This window comes from Epinephelus fuscoguttatus, linkage group LG15 (assembly GCF_011397635.1).
Source record: "Epinephelus fuscoguttatus linkage group LG15, E.fuscoguttatus.final_Chr_v1".
NCBI lineage: Eukaryota > Metazoa > Chordata > Actinopteri > Perciformes > Serranidae > Epinephelus > Epinephelus fuscoguttatus.
The window spans coordinates 14,402,282-14,417,954 of NC_064766.1; the positions used below are offsets into that span (position 1 = coordinate 14,402,282).

General features: G+C 40.5%; 1 protein-coding gene across 1 annotated transcript in view; it reads left to right on the top strand.

Moving 5' to 3' along the window:
- lig1 (ligase I, DNA, ATP-dependent) overlaps positions 1-15,673 on the top strand; it is a 57,310-nt gene that overhangs the window by 2,648 nt on the left and 38,989 nt on the right. Inside the window, exons 4-9 of the mRNA XM_049598598.1 lie at positions 3,188-3,362; positions 4,931-5,068; positions 7,419-7,805; positions 7,967-8,075; positions 12,112-12,204; positions 15,500-15,556. Coding sequence (XP_049454555.1) covers positions 3,188-3,362; positions 4,931-5,068; positions 7,419-7,805; positions 7,967-8,075; positions 12,112-12,204; positions 15,500-15,556 — 959 coding nt within the window. The remainder of the gene's footprint in view (positions 1-3,187; positions 3,363-4,930; positions 5,069-7,418; positions 7,806-7,966; positions 8,076-12,111; positions 12,205-15,499; positions 15,557-15,673) is intronic.

A 15,673-nucleotide genomic window follows, 5' to 3' on the forward strand; every position in this document is an offset into this window, starting at 1 on the left:
GTTGCAATACATGTTGGAAAGTGTTCATTGTGCAAACATACTGTTATATAATGGATATCTGATGTTATACATATAGGAGGTGAGTGACCTCTTGGCTTCCCCTGTTGTTGTACAGTCTGAAAGTCACTGAAACTTTTATGTAATCATTAAATGTTCTAAATCTACCTTGAACCCACACAAGCTGAATCTAATAAGACTGTTAGAGCTGGTGTGGGCGTTTCAGTGCCTGTTGTTTATTCAGTGGTGGGGAAAAAACACTGTTGCACAAAGACACAGTAATTGTATGGTGAATCACCATGTTGAATGCATTTGTCAATAAGCCACATAATGAAAAGACCTGATTATTGGCTTTGGCTGTCACTCAACCACCTGTTGTTTGATAAACACTTCTCTTAACTGCCCCGTTCATTTTGTTGGTAATATGTCCGTAATTATTCATTATGTGTTCTTTTGGGTGAAGAGAATGTGATGGATTCGTGGTGTTTGTCAGCGTGACCCACCCCGCATCACTTTCATGTGGTTCCAATTATTGAAAATGTTTTGTGACGAGGTACTAATACCTGCACTCCTGCAGCGTTGGCCATAGAGCACCTCCACCGGGGATAAATGTAGGGCAGCAAGTAATGATTATTTTCATCACTGATTAATTTTTTTGTCTATAAAATGTCACACAGACGTCTATCACAAGTAGGGGACGGCATAATTGCAAAATGTTCCGGGTCAGTAACTACAAATAGAGGACAGGGTTCGCGCAAGGTCCTTGAAGGCCTTGTTAAGCCCCTTTTTTAACAAAGTGCTTAAAAAGTCCTTGAAATTTAAATGAACCACATTCTGCAGTCTTTTCTTTTGTTCATTGAGTCATTATAATGAAATTGCTCACAATTAGAAATTTGTTAACCTTTGTCTTTTCTCAGTTCTGACACGTCACTGACCCCAGCATGCTCTCCTTTCTTATTCGCATTTATAACGTCCTGCTCAACATTGTAGCTCATTTTTACTCAGCTACACTCGTTAAGTCCTGGCAAAACCAGAAGGCCTATGTTGGCATGGTACAGCTTAACATAACTTATCATAATAAACCAGCTTTTCACTGCAATTTGTTTTCCCTAATGGCACCACAGAAAACACAAATTGAAACTTAAGTTACAGCTGGCATCGTTTTCTTATGCTGTAAATTGTTGTATTTTAGAAATGATTTTTCTGTTCCTCATAGCGTGGACTTCTTTTTGTAACAAGTTGACAGTTCTGTCTGATATTCGCCATCTGCAGTGGGGTCTGTCCCTCTCCTCTTGTGACGTGTGCAGGCAGTCAGGGGGACATCGCTCTCGGAGTTTGTTTATTTTGACGCTTTTCCTCTGAAACTTTCTCTGAAGTGGAACTTTTCAAAGCACAAGAATCTGGTGCAGTGCAGTAGCATAAGCATCATAGCTCTCATGCCATTCAGTGATGCCTATAAAGAATGTGATAAGTAACCCTTCTCTAAAAAGAGAGACATCGATCACATCATTTATTTATGTTTAATTAAAAATTATATTTGAAAATTAATTAGTGGCTTTGAGTAAAGTGAAAAAACAGTGCTTGAAAAAGTACTTGAAAGTCTTTTGGTAATGTCTGTACGAACCCTGAGACGAGACCTTGAAGGCCTAATCACAAGTTTCTAGATCCAGGCAAAGAGAATGTAACTTAGAGGTGTAAAGCATTAGAAATCTCTACATTTGGGTTAAGATTTGCGGCGGAACCTCACTTACATTAAAGGTTCTTGGAGAAGGGAAGTAATCTCAAGGGGTCAGAACTCCAGTAACACTTGCTTGGCAGTGTTCGCCAACCTTTTTTTTTTTTTTTTGTCAAGAAAAGCTCGGAAAAAGGCCCAAGTCACCCTTCATGAGAGCTACCAATGGATTTTAAAATAGATGTTGTTAAACAGTATTAGTTATATAGAAGTGGACACTGTTACAATATTTGTCATGTAAGTAGGTGATCAGGTAGATGTTGATGCTTACTTTATTTCAGTGTTGGTAAGGTTTGCATTGTACTACTACTACTACTTTGAGTGGCAGAAATGGCGCCATTTATCCATCTTACCTACTGTATGTTAGTGGGAGAGGTATTCTATAGTGGTTTATCGGCAATTGTGTAAAAAATAAATACACTAAAAATCAGCATTATTTTTAGCTTAAACACAAATATGTGGATCTATATTTTTGCCAAATGTATTTTTCAATTAGCTGTTTTAGTTGTTTTTAATCTTCCCATGCACCCCTGGGTTGTATGTACCCATGGTTGGGAATCGCTGGTATGAAGAACAATGTCATTGTGAGACCCGCCAACACGTTTCTGCATGTAACCTTCATCAGGGTCATCCTCATCAGTGATGCCGGAGTTATGACCCCCTCAGCTCAAGCTATGTATATTATCCAGCCTTTGTCATAGTGCTCAGGGGGAGCCGCATAGCTATTAACAGATTGTGGATATTTTAGTTCATGCAAGAACAACCTTCCAATGATGATTAATTGGGACTGTTGAGACATTTGCAGGCCTCAACGCTGACTTTTAGCAGCGGCCTGCCTGCAAAAACATTCCCTGCATCCTCTGATTTTTTTTTTTTTTTTTTTTCTTTTCTGCCTAGCAGCCCTCCACAAACGTTGCGCTTCATTGAACAACAAACTTGTTTCTTCACTGATGGAGGTGTGTGTCATTCAGACTTTGCAGTGTTGTTTTCCAACACTTGCTGAGATGCCTTACCTTGTAGATTTTGTCGAGGTTTCTGCTTTTCTGTATTTTGTTTGCTGCTCCTCCACGTTGACAGGCTGTTGTTTTGCTTCTTATATAAGTCAAACAAACAAATTCTCCCTCTTTTTTTCCATTTATATCAAATTTAAAACGTGACTACTCTTATTTGACTTAGCAGAGGATGCCACATTGAGGATGAGTCACACAAACAGTCCGCAGTGATCCAGATCATATTTTTTTTGGACAGCTGGACAAGTGTTATTATCACTTTGTGGCATTTCAGTGTTAGCTGCAGATGGAAACAGTCAAAATGTTGATGTAATTTAAAAAAAAGAATTTAACCTCTACTCAAAACTGCGATCTGCAGTGATTCTAGCCACTAAAACTTTTGTTTACTCTGCCTCTCACAGTCATAATGATTACCAAAACCAGCTCTACTTGTCTTTTTTTTCCCCAGAAGGATGATGTCTTCAAGGCAGTTCCAACCCCTATGTCTCCTCCATCGGCCCCAGCCACCCCTGTGACCCCCGCCACTCCAGCCACTCCGGCCACCCCGGCCTCTTCAGCTTCACCTGGTACCCCCGGCACACCAAACTCCATCTCCCCCTCTGGGATTGTTAAGCGCAAGACTGGTCAGTATCAGTTCAGATTTGATCTGTTCTTTCTGTGTGTTTTCCACTTGACTCTAAATGTGTGGTTCTCAACTTTTCCTCCGAAGTTGCAGCAATTCTCGAACTTTGACACCAGCTGAGGATTGATAGTTTTTTTGCCTCGAGCTATTTTACTTGATTACTTATTAGCAGGGGCCTAATGGCTCCAAATACTCATTATTTTACAATGAGGGGAAAAACAAGACATTTATCACGAGCTGAATGCATGAGAGGTTTGTTCACCAGACACAGCTAAGTACACTTTCCACTCTCTTGTATCATTTATCACTCGACTCTTGGGAAGGGTCTCAACCTGAAGACTGACAACCTGTGGACTAGATTTTGTTGCATTGTCATTTATTTCATCTGCTGAACCACGACCACACACCCATCAAGCCTATATTATTATTTTTCTGCATGTGTTTGCATTGTGATAATGTTATTATTGCTGCGTTGTATCATTGCGATGTATCATTTCTGCTGACTGAGCTTTAATGAAACCAGCAGAGCAAGTCGTGTTATTATTGGAGCTGATTGTCGATCTTTATTTGGTGCCTTTCTGGTTTGTGGGCTTTGCTAACTTTCTTGGGAAAAAACCCCAAAACATGAACATGTAGTGATAATCATGCAGTGTGTACATGACGGCTTTAACATTTCACACGTGCAGGATAAGAGTGGAAGAATGCTGCTTCGGCTGTTTTCCTGCCACACATGTTCATTATCTGTGAATTTTAAATACGATGCATGTGTTACTATCCGCATTTAACATAAAATAGAATCACCAAGTGATTTTAAGTGGCTCTTTGTACTCTCTGTACTTTTCATGTCACACCAGGAATGTAGGATTTGAATAGAGAATTTAAGCTACTTAGTGCTACACAGATTTCTAGTATCGCAGCTTTGTTTTCATTTGGGGAGAAACTCCTTTTCTCACTTTGTTTCCTTCATCCTACTTTTGCAGCAGGGAAGCGGCTCATTCTCTTTTCATCATCCCCATTCTCTTTGTGTTTGATGACTGCAGTGTTTGCTTTCAGCAGTGGTGCGTTGCCACAGTCAGAGCCCTGCCACCATCACCACTGGAGAAAACATCACATTAAAGCAATTCTAATTTGACCAGAAATTGCATTCTTAATGTCCTGGGTTAATGCTTTCATTATAATATCTAGAAGAAAAACATCAGCGGTGCTACCTGTGCTAGAACCCTAACAAGGACCAAAACAGCTGCGGATGTGGAACCAAAACTAAAATTACCCTGGAGCACCACCGCTGCATAAAATTACAGAGGAAATTACACTGGAACCTTAAGCTGCTGTGCTGCATAATATCTTTCAGGATGGAATTAGTGTTTTCATTAGCAAAGTACGTATCTTTGATTCTCTTTTTTTCCGTTGCCCTACATCTGCGGTAAGAGAGCAGACTCGTCCTGTTTTCATCTCCACATCCTCTTTCTGTTTGATCACGGCGTGATTTCAGTTGGGATGCCTCTCACTTCCTTTTTTTTCCCCCTACCCTGCTCCTTTTTAATTTAATGCCTGTCCTGATGTGTGCAGCGAGGAAGATGTTCCCTAAGAGGAAGCTTGATGAGAGCAGGAGCGGCAGCGAGAGTCAGAAAGACGAGTCCGAGGCCAAGGAGGAGCAGGGTCAGCAAAACAAACGACCCCGTGTGGAGAGCAGCGCCAGCAGCGCAGGTACGCCTTCACTTCTGCTATGAGTCTGATAAGAGAGCACAGCTTGTGCACGGGCCTGGAAAGTCCTGGTGAGGATGGAAAATTAATTGAAGATTCACAAGGATTATCTGAGTTGGGAAGTTGCACAAACACCTTATGATATGTGGAAATTAACAACCAATAATAGATTATTATGAATTATTATTAGATTCTGATTTTGAATGATGTTCTTCACCTTTTGTATTTCTTATCTCCAAACTGAAGCAAGAAAATCAATAACAGTCGGAGTGACAAAATCCATGAAAATGATCTTTACAATTTCAGAACAATTCCTGACAGTACTAGCTACAGCATAAATGTCTCACCAACATGGATCATTTATCTCTGCAACATGGACACTCATATTTGCTGTGTTTACCAAACCTATGTAGTGGGTCCAACTCTCGCTGTTATTAAGTGGACAAGGAACAAAATACTGAACTGTATCAGCTCTTTATTGCAAGGCACCATCTTAATTTACTTGCAGTTGTTGATGATAAACAAAGCATCGCAGTGTTTCTCCAACGTAGATGCTCTCGTAAGTTCCAGAATGAGGAGAAAAGAATATAAAACAACTGGTAAATGTCCTGTTAAACACAAGCATTCCCCTTTTTATAGGAACTTACGCCCTTGGGAGTACATATAAATGCCATGTGGGAAGCACAGACCATTTTGGAATTTAAGTCACAGCAAAATCCACTAAGGAGTTCACACAGATATAAAAGACAAAACCCCAGAACAATATCAAATTATGGAAAAAAATTTTTTTTTTTTCATGAGAAAATATCCTTAAACCTGACAGAGTACCACTTGATGGAATTTCTGAGTAGCCTAAATGGCAGAACGCACTGGTGTTGTCCGATACTTGTAAAAAATGCCCATGCTTATTTTCTGTAAAAGCCCACATGCTGGTTGCATCTTAATGTGCATCAACTTGCCAGAAAAGCAGCAATTTCATAACATTCAGTCCCCAGATTTGCACATCCCAGCCACTGTACCTCGACTGCTCTGTCTGTACGACACAGTTGGTGCATGCTGCGGGCATCAGTGAAGCTGAGCTGAAACGATCAATTAATTGCTTAGTTAATCAAGAGAAAATGTATGGGCAAAAATTTTTCAAAAATAATAAACTGTGTCAGTCAGTTATCAAGCAAAAATTCTGACCATTTTTTGGGCTCCAGCTTCCCACATGTGAGGATTTGCTGCTTTCCTGTTTGTTAAATTGTAAATTAGAAAGATTTGGACTGTTGGTCAGGCAGAACAAGCAATTTGTAGATGTCATCTTGGGCTCTGGGAAATTGTAACAGGCATTTTTTATTTTTTTTTTTTTTATAGTGTGGATTAATAGTAAAATAAGAATCAGATGAAAATAAATGTTAGTTGCAGCCCTTTTCGTCAAATGTCATGGCTGATGTGTTATCCAGAAAGTAACGCTATGTTAACCTAAGACACAAGACAAAAAGCTGACAAAAAAACAACAACAAAAAAATTAAAGGTAGTTTGTTCTTATCGGTCCTTACTTGTTATACTTTCCTCAGTTTTGTGTAGGAAATTGAGTTATGAATGGAAAAAGTTGAATTTTGAAGCATAAAGTAGGAACTGTGCCTTGTGACAAAATTTCCCTGTCACTCCTTTTGCCATTTGCTTAGCATTTTTATGCCAAACAACTTGGAGCATCATGTGGGCCTGTACTTTTACTTTCATTGAGAAGCAATCTTGCAAATTTACACCATGCACCAAAGCCACTTCGGCTTTGCCTAATTTGTTTGTCTACGTTTTTACATAATGCCTTATTCAGGGCGAAATTACAGAAAGTAATCAATTTGCAAAAGCGGGCCGCAACATATTTATGCAGTAAAATTATTGAGTTTCCCCACAGTTGGCTCCTCTAAACCTGGTGGAGTTTTGTAAGGCAGCATGTGTACCCGCAGAGGCACAACAGATGGGAAAATGGCCCCTCTTTTTTAAAATTGGCTGGTAAAGTACCAAAAGTGACTGTTGGATTCACCAGTCCAGTCCAACAGTCATTTTAACTTGTGGAAAAGAAGATTAAAGTTTCATGTCTGTCTCCTCACCCAGCCGGTATCATGACCCCAGCTCAGTCTGCTGAGACTCAGTGCTACAGGTTTGTCAATAGTAATTTCTCCCTTACCTGACTCTCGGGTGAAAAGGAAACCTCAAGAATATAACCTGCAGCATTTATTGAAGAAGGCTGTTATGTTGAAAACCATCTTCAAACATGGGCTCACAAAAAAAATGGGTCGCCCTCAGTAAACCTGCTGGCATTTATCTCTTCAATGACTCCACTCCCTTTCTGTCTCACCCTGTGTAGGGAACACCGTTGAACCCATGGAGGAGGGAGCAAAGGAAGAAAGGGTTGAAAAGGCAGTGACCGAGGCTGACAGCCCTGATGAGGAGGTGGAGGAGGAGAAGAAGAAAGGGGAAGAAGAGAAGGCTGAGGAGGAGGAGCAGGTGAAGAGAAAGAGCCCTGATGAGAAAGAAAAGAAAGCTGAGGGGGCGGAAAAGAAAAATGAAGCAAAGGAGAAGACGGATGATGAGAAAGGGCCCGCTGTTGCCAGGAAAAAGGAGGCGGTGGTTGAAAAGGACACACGAGAGGGAGAAGAGAGCCCAAAAAGTCAAACGGCGAGAAAGCAGAAAGAAGCAAAAGAGCAGAAAGATAAGGAGCCGCCCAAGAAAGCCCCCATCAGCAGTTTCTTTGGTGAGGAGGAATTTGCATAGCCCTGTGCTTGCACACAAAAAAGTGTGTCCATAAATGTGCTTTGCTTTTATCAGTTAGGAGAGACAGCAAAATATTTCTCTGCCCCAACCCTTGCTCCACCCTCACCTTCAATTTTTTATTTATTTCTTTTTATTCAATAGCTCCCAGAAAAGCTGCAGTGAAGACGGACAAACCAGAGAAGAATGAGGGGGAGAAAAAGACGAGTGCAGAGAGGAAGACTTCAACAGAAGAGAGCAGAGACACAAAAGGGTAAGGCGAAGTACAGCCGCTCAAACTTGACATCCCGGATGCCTCAACTCTGTCTTGCCTGTCCGGCACACTGAACTCTGAACTCCACATGTTGCGCTATTTAGCCGACCTTGACCTCTGACCCCTTTGGCAATGTACATGTATGCAGATGGTGCAGACATCTATTTTCATTACCGATCACCTGATAATACTTGACTGTTTTAGTTGACTTTTTTCACGACCAAACCACACCACTTTGATGCTCACACTGTACTAGTCACAGTATGGCAGCTCACACTGAACAATTTTGTTCATTAATAATTCCAGTAGAGTGTAATACAAGCTTCATGGCTGCTTATACAAAAAATGTTGGCAAAACAGAAGAGACAGCTTTACATTATGTAATTCTACTTGGAAAGGAAAGCAAGAAGGGTAAAAAAAGCCCATGGAGCTGCAGGTGGCTGAGTGAAGTGCGAGCAGAAGCTTTATATATATCACAGCTCAGTGTCAGTCAAGACTGCAGTTTTATCCTCAACATGCGAAACTAGGAAAATGCACTCAGTGGAGTGCACATCTCTGCCAGACGGCCGCCCGGGCTGATTGCGGCCACTCCAGACAATTCTTGTAATTTCAGTAGAAGCGCCGCAGTGTGTTTCAGATGCATCCCAGAAGCTACGAGAAAAGCATGCCTCGTCTATTTTTGACAGCAGCGGCACATTGCACAGAGCAGACTGAGTTTTCCTGCTAACAGGCACTACATGTGAAATATAGACAGGCCTACAATACATTTATGAGAATGAATGTATTTTTAATTCAAACACAGCCACAAATCTTCAATCCGTGTCATTCATAACTGGACTTTGTATGGTATTAACGTTGTCTCTAGGCTACAGCACAACAACGGAGGAAATAATGATAAACAGACAGAGAAATTAAACCATTTATCGATCCCGGGTGTGGGAACCCTTCTGTGCGGAGTTTGCATGTTCTCCCCGTGTCAGCGTGGGTTCTCTCCGGGCACTCCGGCTTCCTCCCACAGTCCAAAGACATGCAGATTGGGGACTAGGTTAATTGATAACTCTAAATTGTCCGTAGGTGTGAATGTGTGTAAAGGTCGGCTAGTTCTACCTTACACAAGGCATTTAGTGACGGGAAAAATTTATAATTTTTCATGTTCCGCTGTCACATTTATTAATGCTGTATGGTGAATTTATCAGATGCCATTTATATGTACACGGGTATGGTATGGACTGAAATATTGTTATTATGTTGATGCCAAAACTTGATATAAGGGGGAAGTGATGCATTACGGGAGCACTGAGCAGTCTGCGTTTGGAGGTGTGCGAGGAGTTTCCCATCTCTAAAGGATCAAACCAAATACAGCGGATTGTTTTTTGTTCCTTGTGGATTACCTCAAGACACAACTTTGCTGCCAAGTGGTGAGGTTGCGTGGTTCTTTGTTTGTTTTTGTGAACTGCGGCACTTCATTACGCTCCAACAGACTCCTCTTTAACATACATGTTTTCCTTTTTTGCCGGCTTTTGGGACTTTGACTGCTGGGGGGGGTGGTAATTCGGGTTATTTTGTGAAGGGTGTGTTTTTTGATAATGTGGAAAAAGTGTTTGATTATCTGTGAATTGTTTGGTGAACCGGCGCCCACGCCGTTTCTTGTTTAAGTGTTATCTCCGTCCGAACGCGGACATGATTTATTTTCTTTAACTAAAGTTTGATTATTGACTCAACCTATTGTGACTCATTTGTTAATCTTCGTTTATTCTGAATATTTTAACACCGCAAGGGTGAGAATTTGAGTTTGTTTTGGGTGATAAAGCAAAATTAATTGATCTTTTTTTTCGTATCTCAAACACCTCGCACCTGATCCGCCCGTAACCTTTAGATTAACGTTGTAACTTTTCCTTTGGTTAATTTTTTACAAGGGGAATTGTTACATGTGAGCGTGAATGGTTGTTTGTCTCTATGTGTCAGCCCTGCGATAGTCTGGCAACCTGTCCAGGGTGTACCCCGCCTCTCGCCCGATGTCAGCTGGGATAGGCTCCAGCCCCCCCGCGACCCTCAAGCGGGGGGGCTGGAGCGGTTAGAAGATGAATGAATGAATGAATCTACATAGCCTGCTTACTTACTTAGGGTACATGCACAATGTTGAGGAAAAATGACAAAATCAACAATGTCTGCAAGGATGTGGAGGATAGGGGCGTCGGTGGCTTAGTGGTTAAAGCAGGTGCCTCATATACAAGGCTGTTGCTGCAGCGGCCTGGGTTCGAATCCAGCCTGTGGCCCTTTGCTGCATGTCATCCTCTCTCTCTCTCCTTCTTTCACACTTACCTGTCCTGTCCATTAAAGGCAAAAATGCCCCAAAAATATCTTAAAAAAAAAAAAAAAAAAAAAAAAGGATGTGGAGGATGGAACAAAACCAGTTTGCAGCTGCACCTGGTGGAATCTCCCCCCCATCAATTAACCAGGTATTCCAACAATTACGAATCACCACAACCACAAAGTTCTTGAGCATACAGCCATAAATGTGCACACAGAATATATTAGACTGATTGGTCCAGTAGTTTGTAAGATTAGACAAACACACTCAACACACAATCCCCTCCAGGCTTGCGCCTGCTGGAGATAATTATACTCCAACTAGAAGGGCACTCAGAGAGCGCAGACCCCTGCTAAGGCCAAATGTCTTATCTTGCAGTGTTAACGAAAGTGAAAAATAATTTGTGTATCCACCCCTTGATGCGGATCTGTTCCAAAATTTAATGGGCTCTTCTTTGGCCCATTCTACACCCCCACCCAAATTCCATGAAAATTGGGCTCGAAGTTTTGTCTTAATCCTGCTGACGAACAAACTGAGCCGAAAACATAACCTTATTGGCGGAGATAATGATAATAACAAGGGCACTAAGGTTCAAAACAGATCTTTGCACAGACAACATTTGGGGAATCAGATGGTGGATGTTCCTGAAATGCCAGAAATCCCTCCAGTTGTCCAACAGTCAAACTGAACATTATCGACTGCCAATCTAGCAGAAACTCCGCCTGACTCTAACATAGTTAAACCATGAAATTGATACAGGTTTAAAATCATTTCTCATCTGTACTGTGTCTGTCAAACACTAGTTATCAGGGTACAACAGGTTTCATAACACTGTCTTGTCAGCCATTTTTGATTGTTTATCATATTTTCTCAAGGATGTCTGCTCTTTCCTGAAAGAAAAAAAAAAATCAAACTGTCCATTACTGTGTCGGTATTTGAAAGTAGTCATTAAAATATGAAGATTGATCGCCTCAGCTAAGGTAAGCACTCTACTGCTTTAAGCCAATCTGTTTCTGTATTCATTAATATTATTACTGTACCTTTACATTAATCGAGTCTGTCTTATGTAAAGCAGTGCGTCTATTACGCGTAAATAAACCAGCAGCAGAAGCAGCAGTGCATTACTGTTTTGTCACTTTGAGGTCATGTTAACTGTTCCAGCCACAAACTATTTTTAGCTCTAAAAGAGAGGAAATGCATTTTTCATCCTCCGAACTATTTATTTTTTATCATTGCCTTGTATGCGACAGTGTGGGAGTTATAGGCATTGCATACAGAAGAAAGTTTGCAGCTAGAGTACCTCTCCTTGTAATGAATTCAGAACATGATATTTTGTTTGACTCCAGTTTCTTGCACCTTGTGTAAGGAAAAGAAACACTTATAAGTACTGCAGTAAAAACCCTACTCCTAACCATCCTTATCTGTTGTTTGTGTACATTGCCAACTTGGGAAACACCCTTCTATTAAATACTTGTTCTAAGAAATACTGTTTTTCTTCTTTTAAGATAACTTTACTGTAGTTCTGCTTCTTTCAGTATGAAGCAACCAGTAAAGCCTTTTCCCAAAATGCTCATTACATTTCAGAGTATCTCATTGTTATGATAATAGTCTGCCTGACTTTCTGTCTACAAAGAGAAATGCGTTGGTTTCAGTGACTGTAGCAGCTGTCGCCATCTTTTAGTCAGACTCTTAATTTGCTCCATTTCTTATTGCATTCTTCCTCAGTGAGTCAACCTCGGGACAAACGACGACAGACTACGATCCGTCCAGGCCGAACTATCATCCTGTGGACCATGCCTGCTGGAAGCAAGGCCAAAAGTAAGTACAGCTACTTTTACTCGCCTCTCACCTGAACAGCAGAAGTAGCAACCCAAGGTCTCAAATCTATTTCACCAACCTAGGGTTCCCAGTGGCTGTGACATTTTCGCAATAGGGTGGACTTTGATAGATTTTTGGGTAAGTCAGGGAGTGTGTGTGTGTGTGTGTGTGTGTGTGTGTGTGTGTGTGTGTGTGTGTGTGTTAAAGGAAGAGTGTTTAGAATTAAGTGGCATTTAGCAGTGAGGACTGCAGATTGCAACCAGCTGAAACTTCTCCCATGTGCCAAACGTGTACTCCTGGTTAGGATTCCCCCAGAATCCTCTGCAGAGGTCTCGTTCTCTCCAAAAACAATCATACCTGATGTTTAAGCCTGATTCTAGTAGCAGATGCAAAACAATGTGAATAGCCCTGTCTAGAGCCAGTGATTGGTTTGTCTGTTCAGCACGACTGTGGAAACGTAGAGGTGCAACATGGTGGACTGTGTGGACGAGGACCTGCTCCCTAGGTAGATATAAACAGGTCATTATAAGGTAACGAAAACATGATTATTCTTATTTTCGGGTGAAGAAAACAAACTTCTTCTTATTCTATTCCAATTCATTTCAGATTATCCCCTATATCTATTAACACACTGGACCTTTAAGATGAGGCTACTATACAGGAATGTTCCATATATATTTTATCACTGATTTCTAAGGCAGTGTTAAATTTTGAGAGCTATTTTAGACTTAGTCTTGGTCTTGAGATGGAAAAATGTAGTTTTAGTCACATTTTAGTCATTTTTTCCTTCACAGTTTAAGTCTAGTTTTAGGCGATGAAAATTCTTGACATTTTAGTGAGCTTTTAATCATTTATTTTCGTCAGTATGTGTTCTATGTTTTTATCTTTTGAACTAGTCCACTTGGGCTAAGTCATTTATCAGAAATCAGAGTCAAGGTGACAGGTTGTCTAAAAATTCCATTCAGACAATTTTTTCCTCAACCACAAATAATTTCTACACACTTACAAACTTGAATTTCTCCAGCAGAGTTTTTTTATAAAAGGTTTCAGGGTTGATTTACAAGCACATCCTTACTAACCCTGTAGGGGTGTCTGGGGGCATGCTCTCCTGCGAGAAAATTTTGTATCTATTTGATTTAAAGGCATCAATCTGGTGAATTCTGAGAGCCAAGTTATGATGGCAGAATATGCCCAGATTTCAACATCTTTGTGCTTTTTATGTGTAAAAAATGTTCTATTTTTACTGATAAAAACCCTCATGGTATGTTATGGTGAAGGGTTACACTTAAAATACGGCTAAGGATTAGTGGTTAAACATTTCAGTAATCAAAAGAAAAATGACTAATGTACTGATCTGCCTCTGGAGGACTATTTTATCATTTTAAATCATGTGCAGACAAAATATTCTTTTAAAACTCTCTCACACTCACAAACACAGTTACAGATACGCAAAACAATACAAAATACACAATATGAAAAGAAAACAAAAGGTAAGACTCAAATTAATTGCACACAAACAGACACAAATTACTGCTTTCCTCCTTCCCTCCCTTCCCCTCCCTCACGATTTGCAAGTACGGCACCCTTAGTCAGAGCATTTAATTTTATGCGGCTTCGGAAAGAAGATTTTATAAGCTCTCTGGTCGTTGAATGCCTCTAGGACAGGCCCATTTATGGCAACCCACTGGATCCGTCAGGTACCGGAGCTAATTGCAGCCATTCAAGTCAATGTAAGCTGCTCCACCAGAAGCGGCTCGGCACTCCACTCTGCTAAAAATACACGTCGATCCTATTTTTGACGGACGCCATGTGACGGTGTGTCAATTTGCACATACTAAATGAGTCAAACAGGAAGTCAGGTGCAGAAAAGATGAGAGTACCCGGTCAATTTTCAAAATAGAACACTCATGAAAACCCCTGATCATATTTCACATCACTACATCAACATGATGTGACAAATAACTACCATGAGCCAAATGAGAAAGAAAAAGTTTTCAGAGCTTACTTCAATAGTGAGTGGGGGCGATGATCACATCACAACAGTCTATAATCCAAAAGAAATCAGTTTACCACTACATGAAGTAATGAAAAGCAGAGAATTTGCACAGCTTTTGATCTGAAACAGGAGAAAGTCAGGCTTTCTTTTTCATTATCAAATAGTTGCTAATTAATTTTCTGTTGATTGACTAATTGGTTTATAAACTAAATGTTTCGTCTCTTCTTATTTGGAGCAAAGGAAACACTTAGCACATCTTTTGAAAAAGGTTTTGCCTGATGAAGGTCTAGTACCGAAATGTCGCAAATAAATTATATATTGCAAGTTAGACAGTGTGCGGGAGTCCTTTTGCAACTTTTTAATCTCTTTTTATTTGACATGTTGTTGCTGTAAGCCAAAAACCCTGTTATTGAAATTGTAAAAAAAATTTTGGCATATTTTTAAAGAATTCCAAAAGCAGAAGTGTTTATTTGATTTCATCATGTAGAGAAGAATCCTAAAGTAAAAACAAAATGCCAACAGGTTGCCCCATGATTGATGATCATGTATTGTTTTTTTCTCGCCTTTTATGCAAACTGTTGAAGACACAAGCCTGGTTTTCTCTGTACAACCTTCCAGAGTCAAACATTAAATAAACTCAGAAGAAACAAAATTTTCAGACCAAGGAAGTGCTCTGACTTGGTAATGGAGAGTCATGGAAAAATCATGGGATTTTACACCAAGGCCATGGTGCAAGTCAAGCTGCTTAGACTCAGGTCAGCTACTTTGTACATGATGTGTTTCATGTGTATTTTAGCCTGCTTTGAGAAGCAGAAGTCCCGAGTTGACTGCTTCTGAGCAGTTGAAGGTTTACATCAGCCTTAGAATTGACTTTCAAATGCGTTTCTGTAATTGAATAAACATTTTGTCTCTCAGATCTTTTCCGATTGCAAACAAAACCCATCTGCTTGGGAATATTTGAAATGCGTTTAAATCTCATGGTTTGACTATAGAAATGTCTCTTGGGAGGCTTTTGTTCTAAAACGTCTTGTCCTGTTTGTTTCCCCCCATATGGAGCGAGATTTTTTTTGTGCATCAAACGTCAATGTAAGGACACATTTTCTCCCAACGTGGCAGCTCTGACCTTTGTCCTCCCCGCTGTTGCTTTAATGGAGTTTTCATAACCCTCAATCAAAGCTCCTTCTACTGTTGCACTAATTGCGAGCTGCTCCGAACAGCTGAGTCAGTTAAACGCTGTGAATTTTAAAATCTGTCAGTGTGAATGCTTCGCCTGCTAACTATGTGCTCATCACTCTCCAGAGTGCCGTACTTGGCGGTGGCTCGCACCTTTGAGAAGATTGAAGAGGACTCTGGCAGGTAAGAGCTCCATATGGAGGAAAAGGTGTTTCTGTTTTTTTTTGTTGTTGTTGTTGTTGTTGTTTTTTTCTTTCTTTTTCCCCAAATGAGGTAAACACCATTTGGGAGAAAGCGATC